Below are 14,200 nucleotides of genomic sequence, written 5' to 3'. Positions count from 1 at the left end.
TCAATTTATCAATCTTCGTATCAAACTCTGATAAGGCATTAATCTTTGCTCCTGAGACCAAAGCCCAAGCTGCCTGGGTCCTTCTGTCTTCCGGGATTCATCCTGCGGGTCACCCAACCCAGGGGCAGGAGAAAGGTGGCAGGCAGAGTGTGAGGCCTGAGCAGGCACAGCTTCCCTTAGCCCTGGTTCTGCAGCTGTGGGCAGGGAGAGGGGGCAAACAGCTGCATTAACTGAGATCTGCATGCAGCCAGCCAAGTCCAGAGAGGAGGGCCAGGAGGAGGAACACAGGCCACACACAGATCTTCCCAGAGTAACAGCAGTTGATGCAGATCCCCAGCCGCTAGGGGCCTAGGCAATAAACCCAAGTGAGTGGTGGGGAGAGCTGTGGAGAAGAGCTCAGGGAGTCGATGCGAGTTCAGACTGACTGTCTTCAGTCAAGGGCCCTGACATGGCAAACCTGTGCCTCGGGGTGGGAGAGGAAATAAAAACAGACGCTCCTGCAAATTGGTCCATCTTGGTTTATTGTTTTCCATCAGCTGTGACCAGGGGAGAAAAGGTTGAATTTTCATTTCTCAGTGAGACCCCCAGTGATATCCATTGCCTTCTGAAGGAATTATTAGTTACTGTGGAAGAGAACAAAGACACATGTGCTTAGGTATTGATAAACAAGTGAATTACCTTCCACTGCAAACCATGCAGTTGGCATACTGCCAAGTGAAAAATTCATATGGCAAAAAAAAAGAATTCTAGGAAGAAATTTTATAATTTTGCTTATGAAATTACTTAACTGTCAGTAGCTTATTAACTAGCAATTGTGATTTCTGGAGAACCATCGTATTTAATGAGAACTACTTGCATATGAGAAAATCTAACATTTTTTCCACATGCAACAAAATGTTCTTGAATATAACAAGTTAAATCTTTGCATTGTTTTTAGAAGTGTAAATACATATCAATTTTACTTTTTCCATATCTTGAAGCCAATCATTTTTTATTTTTTCATATTGTAAACAGTGTTTTGGTTTTGGCACTTGGAAACTCACAGGCCTTAGCATTTTGCCTATAGTACCTAATGGATGAAGTGAGTGACTTAATCATTAATTCATAAACTAATTTACATATCATGTATCTTATTAGAGTCAACTATAATTTCATTTTATCTATAAGAGCAAGTTCCCAACAAACTTACAAGAACTTTATTAAACTGAAGAAAAAAGACTAAAAGTATTTTTTAAATGATTTAAATACTGAGTAATCAAGGTTAGTAAAGATTAATACATTATTTCTGGTGAAGTACTTTACCAATTCACCAACAAATATTTAGGAACTAGTTGTGGATTATAAGTTTCATTTTAATTTAAAGCATATTTATTTTAAGAGATCGTTCCTAATATATTTGCCTACTATTAAGTGTTTCACTGCTTTTCTGTGATTTGGATCTAAATAAATTTAAGCTTGAAATAATACACTCTGAAAAAAATAGATTTTTATGACAGTTTCTTCTTGTTTCCCTTCAAAATTGTAATAAAAAAGGAAATATCTGCTACATTTTTTATACTCATTATTATCAAAAGTCAAAACCAAATTCTTGAACCTCTTTTCCACTTTTATATCCACAGATTTCTTATTTCTCATCCCCCAACCAAAAGAATGAAAGAGTAAAAAAATAAGTTGAAAATATATTAACTGAGTCTAATCAACAGAGAAAATAAAATAGGTAGTAAGATAGGGACAGAATTCAGTGATAAGAGAGGCATAAATTTACCCTTCCTATCCTTTACTACATGGGCTATTTTATATCTTCAAAACTTAAAGATTTTTCTTACTACTCTAACCACGAAACTCCCCTATTTAACATAGTAGAAAGTGAAATGTTAGTCATTCACTCATGTCTGACTCTGCGACCCCGTGGACTGTAGCCCTCCAAGCTCCTCTGTCCATGGGATTCTCCAGGCAAGAATACTGGAGTGGGTTAATTGGTTCTCCCTCAAACCAATAAAGGGATTTGTATATCTGGATTTGTCAGACTACTGTATATATAACCCATCTGATTTCTGGCTTAAAAAAAATTTTTTTGTCCTGGTAGTGTTTACCTGAGGAGTTGGTTCTATCAACATCTCCCACTGGTTTTCAAACTTTTTAAAATAGTGAAAAAAGGAAAACATAATGGGTGCTATAACAGTGAGGCAGAGAAAATATGTCTGCTAGTTTATTAAATTTAACAGAAAGAATAATCCAAGAATGCTTTTTGGTTTATGCTAAACACAAGGACTGGATGAAGCACAAGCTGGAATCAAGATTGCTGGGAGAAATATCAATAACCTCAGATATACAGATGATACCATACTTATGGCAGAAAGAGAAGAAGAACTAAAGAGCCTCTTGATGAAAGTGAAAGAGGCAAGTGAAAAAGTTGGCTTAAAACTCAACATTCAGAAAACTAAGATCATGGCATCTAGTCCTATCACTTCATGTCTAATAGATGGGCAAACAATGCAAACAGTGACACTTTATTTTTTTGGGCTCCAGAATCACTGCAGATGGTGACTGCAGCCAAGAAATTAAAAGATGCTTGCTCCTTGGAAGAAAAGTCATGACCAACCTAGACAGCATATTAAAAAGCAGAGACATTACTTTGCCAACAAAGGTCCATCTAGTCAAAGCTATGGTTTTTCCAGTGGTCATGTATGGATGTGAGAGTTGGACTATAGAGAAAGCTGAGCACTGAAGAATTTATGCTTTTGAACTATGGTGTTGGAAAAGACTCTTGAGAGTCCCTTGGACTGCAAGGAGATCCAACCAGTCAATCCTAAAGGAAATCAGTCCTGAATATTCACTGGAAGGACTGAGGCTAAAGCTGATACTCCAATACTTTGGCCACCTGATGTGAAGAACTGACTCTTCTGAAAAGACCCTGATGCTGGGAAAGATTGAAGGTGGGAGAAGAAGGGGATGACAGAGGATGAGATGGCTGGATGGCATCACCGACTCAATGGACATGAGTTTGAGTAAGCTCTGGGAGTTAGTGACGGACAGGGAGGCCTGGCATGCTGCAGTCTGTGGGATCACAAACAGTCAGACAGGACTGAGCAACTGAACTGAAACACAAACTATACTAATGGGTTAACACTCCAGACCACACACTTCAAGTGTGGTATATATTGTCCTAGGATGGTGATTATCCCTCAGTCTTGAATACCACTTCCAGAAGAAGATGACTATGCAAATGACATATTCTATAATGAGAGATAATGTGAGGGGACAGTTAGAGTAGTTATAACATCAATCATGTGTGTATGTGAAGTTCAAGATGTATGTGATATTCATCCACTATGCAAGCATTTAGTGAGCATTTACTCTGCTAGGTGCTAACCACAAGTTGGCTAGCAAAGTATACATGGTCATTATATTCAAGCAATTTCAGAGCTTATTGGCAAAGTAATGCACTAGGGGAGCAGCAGTTTGGAAGTATTAGTGTTTGAGCACTATATTACAAATCCCTTGGTAATGGTGAGAGTAGAGGCAATAAAGAAAATCTGCCTTTTTCTTCACACTTAGTTTGGAGGAAGCAATGTCTATAAAAGAGTAACTATGTTAGGAAACATTAAAAAAAAAAAAAAAAGAACAAAATAAAGGAAATAGAAATGTCAACAGCTTCCTGAATGGAGGGAGTGACGTCATCAGGGAGGATAGAAACTATCTAACGTAGTGGTGCAGCCTGAAAACAACCTGTGGGTATAAAGTAGATTTTGGAATATCAGTGAATTGAATGTAACTAAAAGAACACACTTTAAGGGAAATGCCAAGCAGTACAAGTAAACGAAAACTCTATAAGGGAGAAAAGAAGATTAGCAGATCAGTAAATATTTGATGACTTTGGAAGGATCACAAGGCCACATAGGAAACTGAAAACTCACGAGAACTCTATTAACACAATTGCGGGCTGTTGGATTGGGGGGGGGGGGAAGTGTGGAACATGTAGAATTTCAGTTTGTTTGTAATAACTGTCTCTTAGATAAACTCCTTTTAAGAGCATTAATAATTTACTCAGTTGCTCATATTGAGTTTGTGGGTATAAGTGTGATCTAAAAAAAAAGAAATATTTCTCTTTGTGTATTTCATCATAAAACATGTTCAAAAATTGCTCTGATTATGAGTTAATTCACAAAATAATTATAAATATCTTGCCTCTCATTAGACTTAACTAGTTTTTCCCTATGTATCAAAACAGTAGGCAACCAATAAAAATTTAGTAAACTAAAGAAAAGACTAAGTTCATTAATACTCATTCCCAGAATGGAAAATATTAATAATTTGTTTTTACTGCAGTACTTCATCAATTGTAGCTGCTCAAAAATATTAAGCAATTATTTGCTCATTTTCAACTTACTTATAAGAAGCATTTCCTAAGTCGCTTACCTGCTGCAATTTGTTTGGGCACTACTTTCTGACTTCGATCTAAACAAAAATAAAAATGTCCAAAAGTTAATACGAAGAAACATGCCTACCTTAAGAATGACAATCAAGCATTTTATACCCGAACTACTCTAGTTGAAATGTACATATTCCATTGGGTTATGCTATCATCCCTCACTCAGTGTAGGTGAATTAATATCCTAGAAGAGATGAATTATGTTGACAAGGTTTCAGGATGAGAGATAATATGAGAGAGAGAAATGGGGCAGTTAAAACGTTATACATACATACATGTGTGTGTCTGTGTATTTGTCTTTATACTTTCGTGTTTGTGGATTTTTTTTGTCTGGCTGCCTGTGTGCATGTCTGTGGAAAAGATTAATTAATTAATTCCTTTATTCAACAAATGTTTATTGAGCACTTACCATAAACCAAGAACTCTTGCTACATGCTGGCTATGCAGTGTGGAGCAAGATAAATATGGGCTTTATCCTTTATGATAACAGTGTAATAAGACATACACCCAATGTGAGGAAAAGGTAACTATGTTTAAGGATCACATGATAACTCCCTGACACTGAGAGGACATACTAATGAAAATCAATTTTTCTTTTTAGCTTAGTGAGAGTAACTCATGACTCCATAAGTGTCACTGAAAGGAAAAGATCATAATAATGAAAGAGAGAGAAAGGATGAGAAAAGAAGGCATTATAATGGAAGAGGAAGACCTATTCAGATTAAGTGAAATTAAACAGACCTGATGTACAGCCTAGACATCCTACTCTGTATGTTTGGGTGTGTCTGGGACAGCAGTATACTTTGGAGGAAGCTAGGTGGAATCATGAGGGCACAGGAGCGCACTCCAGTATTCTTGCCTGGAGAGTCCCATGGACAGAGGAGCCTGGCAGGCTACGTCCACAGGGTTGTAAAGAGTCAGACACCACTGAAGCAACTGAGGATGCACACACACATGCACACATGTTGACTAACACCATCCCAAACTGTTGGATGTGGAAAACTAAACAATTATTGCATTATTACACAGACATATCTACCTTTCAGGAAATGGAGGGAGACTTAATTAAAACTACTTTGTAACTGTATGTATGGCTGAGTCCCTTTGCTGTTCACTTGAAACTGTCACAATTAATTTTTGGTTCATTAGTTATACCCCAATACAAAATAAAAAAGTTTTTAAAAAACTACTTTGTAATTCTGAAAGGCTATGTAACACACAGAATTATTATTTCCTTTACAACCTTTTTCTTCAGCAAATTTTTCTCAAGTGACCAGGGTAAGCACTCATTCAGTTGTTCAAGAGCAAATATATTGGGTTTCTACAGTCTCCAAATAAAGAACTGAACTTCTCCATTTATGAGTTAGCATCATAAACCTTTCCCAGTCATTTATTCCTTTGTTTCCCCAGAATAAACTCCCAAAATACATTAACAAACTGAAGAAAGCATTTATTTATTTAGACAAACGCTCACTAGTTACTAGGTTAGAAAATACTAAAGGAAATCTGTGTGTGTGTGTGTGCTGTGCTAAGCCCTTCAGTTGTGTCCGACTCTGCAACCCTATGGACTGTAGCCTCCCAGGCTCCTTTGTCCAAGGAATTCTCCAGGCAAGAATACTGTAGTGGGTTGCCATGCTCTCCTCCAGGGGGTCTTCCTGACCCAGGGATTAAACCTGTGCCTCTTATGTCTCTTGCATTGGCAGGCAGGTTCTCTGTTCACTACTAAAAATAGTAAGGGGAAAGAGAACCAACCATCTCTTTTAGAAGCTATATGTATAGCATATCTTATCAATTGTTGCTGTGCAATTAATACTTAGCAATTACTTGTTGAATATCAATTTCTTCATCTTATTTTAAGAAATCCTTTCTAATTCACTTACCTGACAGTATCTGATTGACTGCTACTTTCTGATGTGGACCTAAATGCAAGTGAAAAACAATGCTTCAAAGTTAATACTTTTAAAAAAGTGTGCCTCCATAACAAATGAATGTCAGGCCATTTTGTAACCTACATTAATTCTTTTATACTACTAATCACTGCTAATGAATCATTTCAAAAGATTACTAAGTTACAGTCTGCAAATAATAGCATTGCTTTTTATCGATATACCATGTCCATAAAGAACATAGATTTCAAATTCCCAAATAGAAAGAAGAGCAAGAAAACTGATTTGTCACTTCTCAGTACAGAATACATGTTTGATTCTGAATGCCTGATTCTGGCCTCTAGGTTATACCCTGATGTGTTACCCACTGGTAAACAAATTACTGCAGGTGGTGATTGAAAACCCTCACTGACTTCTAAACAATTAGGCAGACTGTACTGACAGGGTAATCTCCACCTCCTATTTGACACATAGAGAAATGGTGAAAAAATAACACAAAATCCAATGAAAATTTAAGGGAAGGAAGTGATATTTCTAATGATAGTTTGAAAAAGAGGAAATAGAAAGCATAAAAGGTAAATGGGAAAATATTGGGTCAAGTTCCTGATTTTTTACAAAAAATCTCTACCAGAACACATTATAACTAAATAGCAACTCTAAGGCCAATGTATAAATGTAGAGGTTGATATAAGCAGAATTCAAAAATGGCCCCATAAGATTCCCATTCCTTGGTTATTTAAATACTCTTCAAAGTATTGCTTTGAAAAGATTTTGCAAATATAATTAAAGCTCCAAATCTGTTGGCCTTAAAATACAGAGACCAGGTGGGAGCTAAGATGGCGGAGGAATAGGATGGGGAGACCACTTTCTCCCCCACAAATTCATCAAAAGAACATTTGAACACCGAGCAAACTCCACAAAACAACTTCTGAACGCTGACAGAGGACATCAGGCACCCAGGAAAGCAGCCCATTGTCTTCGAAAGGAGGTAGGAGAAAATATAAAAGATAAAAAGAGAGACAAAAGAGTTAGGGATGGAGATCCGTCCTGGGAAGGGAGTCTTAATAGAGGAAGTTTCCAAACACCAGGAAATCCTCTCACCGGTGGGCCTGGGGGAAGTTTTCAAATCTCGGAGGGCCACCTAACTGGGAGGAAAAATAAATAAATAAAACCCACAGATTACATGCTTAAAGGCAACTCCCAGCAGAAAAGTACCCCAGACGCTCGCATCCACCACCAGCAACTGGGGGCTGAACGGAGAGGAGCCAGCAGCATTACTTAGGGTAAGGACCGGGCCTGAATGCCCTGAGGGCAATCTGAGGGAGCTAACGTGAGATAGCAACCTAAAGTGAAGGATAGCAAGACAGAGAGAGAAAGAATTAACCTGCAAAAAGCCCTAACCTGAGGCAAGAGAAGGCAATGGCACCCCACTCCAGTACTCTTGCCTCGAAAATCCCATGGATGGAGCAGCCTGGTAGGCTGCGGTCCATGGGGTCGCTAAGAGTCAGACAGGACTGAGCGACTTCACTTTCACTTCTCACCTTCATACACTGGAGAAGAAAATGGCAACCCACTCCAGTGTTCTTGCCTGGAGAATCCCAGGGACGGGGGAGCCTGGTGGGCTGCCGTCTATGGGATCACACAGAGTCGGACACGACTGAACTATCTTAGCAGCAGCAGCAAGGCAAAGCTGGCCCATTTGCAGAACAAAGGACTGAGCAATACCAGAGAAGAGCTAGCCAGCTGTGGACCAGCCCATCCCCTGCTGGAGGCAGGGGGAGGCGGGCGCCAGCCAGAGCCAGAAAGGGGCAAACTCGGCCCCAGAGAGGGCATCCCCTACCAAACTGCAAACAGGCTTCCAGTTTCTAACCAAAGACTTCCTGAGATTCTGGATGGTTGACATCCCCGGGGAGGGTTGCAGCCAGAGATCAGCCCCCCAGAACAGACACAAGGGGCACCGGACCAGGCGCGCCCGGAAACTGAGGCAGAGATGGGGAGGGGAGAAGTCGCGCTGCACCTGAAGAGAGTGTGCTCATCAAGCACCTGGTTGCCTGAGCTGCTCCTACCGGGAAACGGCACAAAACGCAGGCCCAACCGAGTCTGCGCCTTTGTGGAGTACCCGAGAACCTGATCATGAGCAGCTTGGGCCTGGGAAGTGCACATAACGCAGGGCCTGCTCTCTGTAGAGCAACCTGAAGCCTGAGCAGTGTAGACGGGGAAAGCACACACGCCGTGAGCAGGGGCAAACCCAGTGTGGCCGGAACACTGCAGGCACTCCCCACACAGGCCAGTGACATTTGTCTGCAGCGCCCCTCCCTCCCCGCAGCACCACTGAACCAGCAAACCTACAAAGAGACCACCTCTGCCCCCTTGTGTCAGGGCGGAAGTTAGACACTGAAGAGACCTGCAAACAGAAGCCAAACAAACAAAGGAAACCGCTTCAGAAGTGACAGGTGCAACAGAATAAAATCCCTGTAGTTAACACCGAGTACACTGGAAGGGGCCTATAGATATCGAAAAGTATAAGCTGGAACAAGGAACTATCTGAAACTGAACTGAACCCACACTGCCCACAACAGCTCCAGAGAAATTCCTAGATATATTTTTACTATTATTATTTTTTATTAAAATTTTTTTCTTCTTTTTTTAACTCTTCTATTACTCCTTTAATTTTCATTTTTATAACCCATTAATACCTTGCAACAAAAAAAGGACCCCATTTTTAAAGTGAACTTCATATATATTTCTTATATTTTTTCTGTTTTTTTATGTTGTATTTTTAACAGTCTAACCTCTACTCTAGATTTTTAATCTTTGTTTTTTAGTATTTGATATCAGTTTTATACATTTAAGAATCTAATCTTCAGTGCCAATTTTTACTCAGGAGTGTGATTATTGGCTTGATTACTCTCTTCCCCTTTTGACTCTCCTTTTTATCCCTCAGGTCACCTCTATTTTCTCCCTCCCCCGTCTCTTCTCAACCCAGATCTGTGACTCTGTGGGTGTTCTGGGCTGCGGAGAGCACTTAGGGAACAGAGGACGGCCTAGATCTGTCTCTCTCCTCTGATTCCCCCTTTTTCTCCTCCTGCTCACTTCTATCTCCTTCCTCAATCTCCTCTTCTTCATGTAACTCTGTGAACCACCTCCACAGTGGGTATCCCTCACTGTGGAGATTCTTGTCACCCTTAACCTAGAAGTTTTATTATCAGTGCTGTATAGTTGGAGAAGTCTTGAGGCTACTGGAAGAATAAGACTGAAAACAAGAGGCAGGGGGCTTAAGCCCAAAACCTGAGAATACCAGAGAACTCCTGACTCCAGGGAACATTAATTAATAAGAGATCATCCAAAAGCCTCCATACCTACACTGAAACCAACCACCACCCAAAAGCCATTAAGTTCCAGAGCAAGACATACCACGTAAATTCTCCACCAACGCAGGAACATAGCCCTAAGCGTCAATATACAGGCTACCCAAAGTCACACCAAACCCATAGACATCTCAAAACTCACTACTGGACACTCCACTACACTCCAGAGAGAAGAAATCCAGCTCCACCCACCAGAACACCGACGCAAGCTTCCCTAACCAGGAAACCTTGACAAGCCAATTGTCCAACCCCACCTACTGGGAGGAGCCTCCACAATAAAGAGGAACCACAAACTACCAGAATACAGAAAGGCTACCCCAAACACAGCAATCTAAATAAGATGAAAAGGCACAGAAATACTCAGCAGGTAAAGGAACATGAAAAATGCCCACCAAACCAAACAAAAGAGGAGGAGATAGGGAGTCCACCTGAAAAAGAATTTAGAATAATGATAATAAAAATGATCCAAAATCTTGAAAACAAAATGGAGTTACAGATAAATAGCCTGGAGACAAGGATTGAGAAGATGCAAGAAATGTTTAACAAGGACCTAGAAGAAATAAAAAAGAGTCAATTAATAATGAATAATATGATAAATGAGATCAAAAACACTCTGGAGGGAATCAACAATAGAATAACAGAAGCAGAAGATAGGATAAGTGAGGTAGAAGATAGAATGGTGGAAATAAATGAAACAGAGAGGAAAAAAGAAAAAAGAATCAAAAGAAATGAGGACCACCTCAGGGACCTCTGGGACAATGTGAAACGCCCCAACATTCGAATCATGGGAGTCCCAGAAAAAGACAGAAAGAAAGGCCATGAGAAAATACTCGAGGAGATAATAGTTGAAAACTTCACTAAAATGGGGAAGGAAATAGCCACCCAAGTCCAAGAATCCCAGAGAGTCCCAAACAGGATAAACCCAAGGTGAAACACCCCAAGACACATATTAATCAAATTAACAAAGATCAAACACAAAGAACAAATATTAAAAGCAGCAAGGAAAAACAACAAATAACACACAAGGGGATTCCCATGAGGATAACAGCTGATCTTTCAATAGAAACTCTTCAGGCCAGAAGGGAATGGCAGGACATACTGAAAGTAATGAAAAAGAATAACCTACAACCCAGATTACTTTACCCAGCAAAGATCTCATTCAGATATTAAGGAGAATTCAAAAGCTTTACAGACAAGGAAAAGCTGAGAGAATTCAGCTCCACCAAACCAGCTCTCCAACAAATGCTAAAGGATCTTCTCTAGACAGGAAACACAGAAAGGTTGTATAAATGTGAACCCAAAACAACAAAGTAAATGGCAATGGGACCATACTTATCAATAATTACCTTAAATGTAAATGGGTTGAATGACCCAACCAAAAGACAAAGACTGGTTGAATGGACACAAAAACAAGACCCCGATATATGTTGTCTACAAGAGACCCACCTCAAAACAAGGGACACATACAGGCTAAAACTGAAGGGCTGGAAAAAAATATTTCATGCAAACGGAGACCAAAAGAAAGCAGGAGTTGCAATACTCATATCAGATAAAAGAGACTTTAAAACAAAGGCTGTGAAAAGAGACAAAGAAGGACACTATATAATGATCAAAGGATCAATCCAAGAAGAAGATATAACAATTATAAATATATATGCACCCAGCATTGGAGCACCACAATATGTAAGGCAAATGCTAACAACTATGAAAGGGGAAATTAACAATAACAAATAATAGTGGGAGACTTTAATTCCCCAGTCATACCTATGGGTAGATCAACTAAACAGAAAATTAAAAAGGAAACACAAACTTTAAATGACACAATGGACCAGCTAGACCTAACTGATATCTATAGGACATTTTATCCCAAAACAATCAATTTCACCTTTTTCTCAAGTGCACACGGAACCTTCTCCAGAATAGATCACATCCTGGGCCATAAATCTAGCCTTGGGAAATTCAAAAAAATTGAAATTATTCCAAGCACCTTTTCTGACCACAATGCAGTAAGATTAGATCTCAATTACAGGAAAAAACTATTAAAAATTCAAACGTATGGAGGCTAAATAACACGCTTCTGAATAGCCAACAAATCATAGAAGAAATCAAAAAAGAAGTCAAAATATTCATAGAAACGAATGAAAATGAAAACACAACAACCCAAAACATATGGGACACTGTAAAAGCAGTGCTAAGGGGAAGGTTAATAGCATTACAGGCTTACATCAAGAAACAAGAAAAAGGCAAAATAAAGAACCTAACTCTACACCTAAAGCAACTAGAGAAGGAAGAAATGAAGAACCCCAGGGTTAGTAGAAGGAAAGAAATCTTAAAAATTAGGGCAGAAATAAATGCAAAAGAAACTAAAGAGACCATAGTAAAAATCAACAAAGCTAAAAGCTGGTTTTTTGAAAGGATTAATAAAATTGACAAACTGTTAGTCAGACTCATCAAGAAACAAAGGGAGAAGAATCAAATTAACAAAATTAGAAATGAAAATGAAGAGATCACAACAGACAACACAGAAATTCAAAGGATCATAAAAGACTACTACCAGCAGATCTATGCCAATAAAATGGACAACTTGGAAGAAATGGACAAATTCTTAGAAAAGTACAACTTTCCAAAACTGAACCAGGAAGAAATAGAAGATCTTAACAGACCTATCACAAGCATGGAAATCGAGACTGTAATCAGAAATCTTCCAACAAACAAAAGCCCAGGACCAGATGGCTTCACAGGTGAATTCTATCAAAAATTTAGAAGAGAGCTAACACCTGTCTTACTCAAACTCTTCCAGAAAATTGCAGAAGAAGGCAAACTTCCAAACTCATTCTATGAGGCCACCATCACCCTAATAACAAAACCAGACAAAGATGCCACAAAAAAAGAAAACTACAGGCCAGTATCACCGATGAACATAGATGCAAAAATCATTAACAAAATTCTAGCAAACAGAATCCAACAACATATTAAAACGATCATACATCATGACTAAATTGGCTTTATCCCAGGAGTGCAAGGATTCTTTAATACCCGCAAATCAATCAATGTAATACACCACATTAACAAATTGAAAGATAAAAACCATATGATTATCTCAATAGATGCAGAAAAAAACCTTTGACAAAATTCAACATCCATTTATGATAAAAACTCTGCAGAAAGCAGGAAGAGAAGGAACATACCTCAACATAATAAAAGCTATATATGACAAACCCTCAGCAAACATTATCCTCAATGGTGAAAAATTGAAAGTATTTCTCCTAAAGTCAGGAACAAGATAAGGGTGCCCACTCTCACCACTACTATTCAACATAGTTTTGGAAGTTTGGGCCACAGCAATCAGAGCAGAAAAAGAAATAAAAGGAATCCATATTGGAAAAGAAGAAGTAAAACTCTCACTGTTTTCAGATGACATGATCCTCTACATAGAAAACCTTAAAGACTCTAGCAGAAAATTATTAGAGCTAATCAATGAATATAGTAAAGTTGCAGGATATAAAATTAACACACAGAAATCCCTTGAATTTCTATCACTAACAATGAGAAAACAGAAAGAGAAATTAAGGAAACATACCATTCACCATTGCAATGAAAAGAATAAAATACTTAGGAATATATCTACCTAAAGAAACAAAAGACCTGTATATAGAAAATCATAAAACACTGATGAAGGAAATCACAGAGGACACAAATAGATGGAGAAATATACCATGTTCATGGATTGGAAGAATCAATATTGTGAAAATGAGTATACTATCCAATGCAATCTATAGATTCAATGCACTCCCTATCAAGCTACCAATGGTATTTTTCAGAGAACTAAAACAAATAATTTCACAATTTGTATGGAAATACAAAAAGCTTGAATAGCCAAGGCAATCTTGTAAAGAAGAATGGAATTGGAGGAATCATCTGCCTGACTTCAGGCTCTACTACAAAGCCACAGTCATCAAGACAGTATGGTACTGGCACAAAGACAGAAATACAGATCAATGGGACAAAATAGAAAGCCCAGAGATAAACCCACGAACCTATGGACACCTTATCTTTGACAAAGGAGGCAAGAATATACAATGGAGAAAAGACAACCTTTAACAAGTGGTACTTGGAAAGCTGGTCAACCACTGGTAAGAGAATGAAACTAGAACACTTTCTAACACCATATATAAAAATAAACTCAAAATGGATTAAAGATCTAAATATAAGACCAGATACTACAAAACTCCTAGAGGAGAACATAGGCAAAACACTCTCCGACATAAATCACAGCAAGATCCTCTATAACCCACCTCCCAAAATATTGGAAATAAAAGCAAAAATAAACAAATGGGACCTAACTAAACTTAAAAGCTTTTGCACAACAAAGGAAACTATAAGCAAGGTGAAAAGACAGCCTTCAGGATGCGAGAAAAGAATAGCAAATGAAGCAACAGACAAAGGATTAATCTCAAAAATATACAAGCAACTCCTGCAGCTCAATTCCAGAAAAATAAATGACCCAATCAAAA

The 14,200-nt window shown here is 38.6% G+C and overlaps 1 protein-coding gene across 1 annotated transcript in view; it reads right to left on the bottom strand.

Annotated features, from left to right (window-relative positions):
• Window positions 1–14,200, bottom strand: part of ADAM32 (ADAM metallopeptidase domain 32) — a 160,519-nt gene continuing 146,319 nt past the window's right edge. Inside the window, exons 21-23 of the mRNA XM_043893833.1 lie at window positions 6,313–6,351; window positions 4,420–4,458; window positions 1–623 (exon numbers count right to left, since the gene is read on the bottom strand). Coding sequence (XP_043749768.1) covers window positions 617–623; window positions 4,420–4,458; window positions 6,313–6,351 — 85 coding nt within the window. The 3' untranslated portion in view covers window positions 1–616. The remainder of the gene's footprint in view (window positions 624–4,419; window positions 4,459–6,312; window positions 6,352–14,200) is intronic.

Source organism: Cervus elaphus, chromosome 32 (genome assembly GCF_910594005.1).
Source record: "Cervus elaphus chromosome 32, mCerEla1.1, whole genome shotgun sequence".
NCBI lineage: Eukaryota > Metazoa > Chordata > Mammalia > Artiodactyla > Cervidae > Cervus > Cervus elaphus.
The sequence above is the reverse complement of the archived record's forward strand: the minus strand, read 5'-3'. Positions and strand labels throughout refer to the sequence as shown.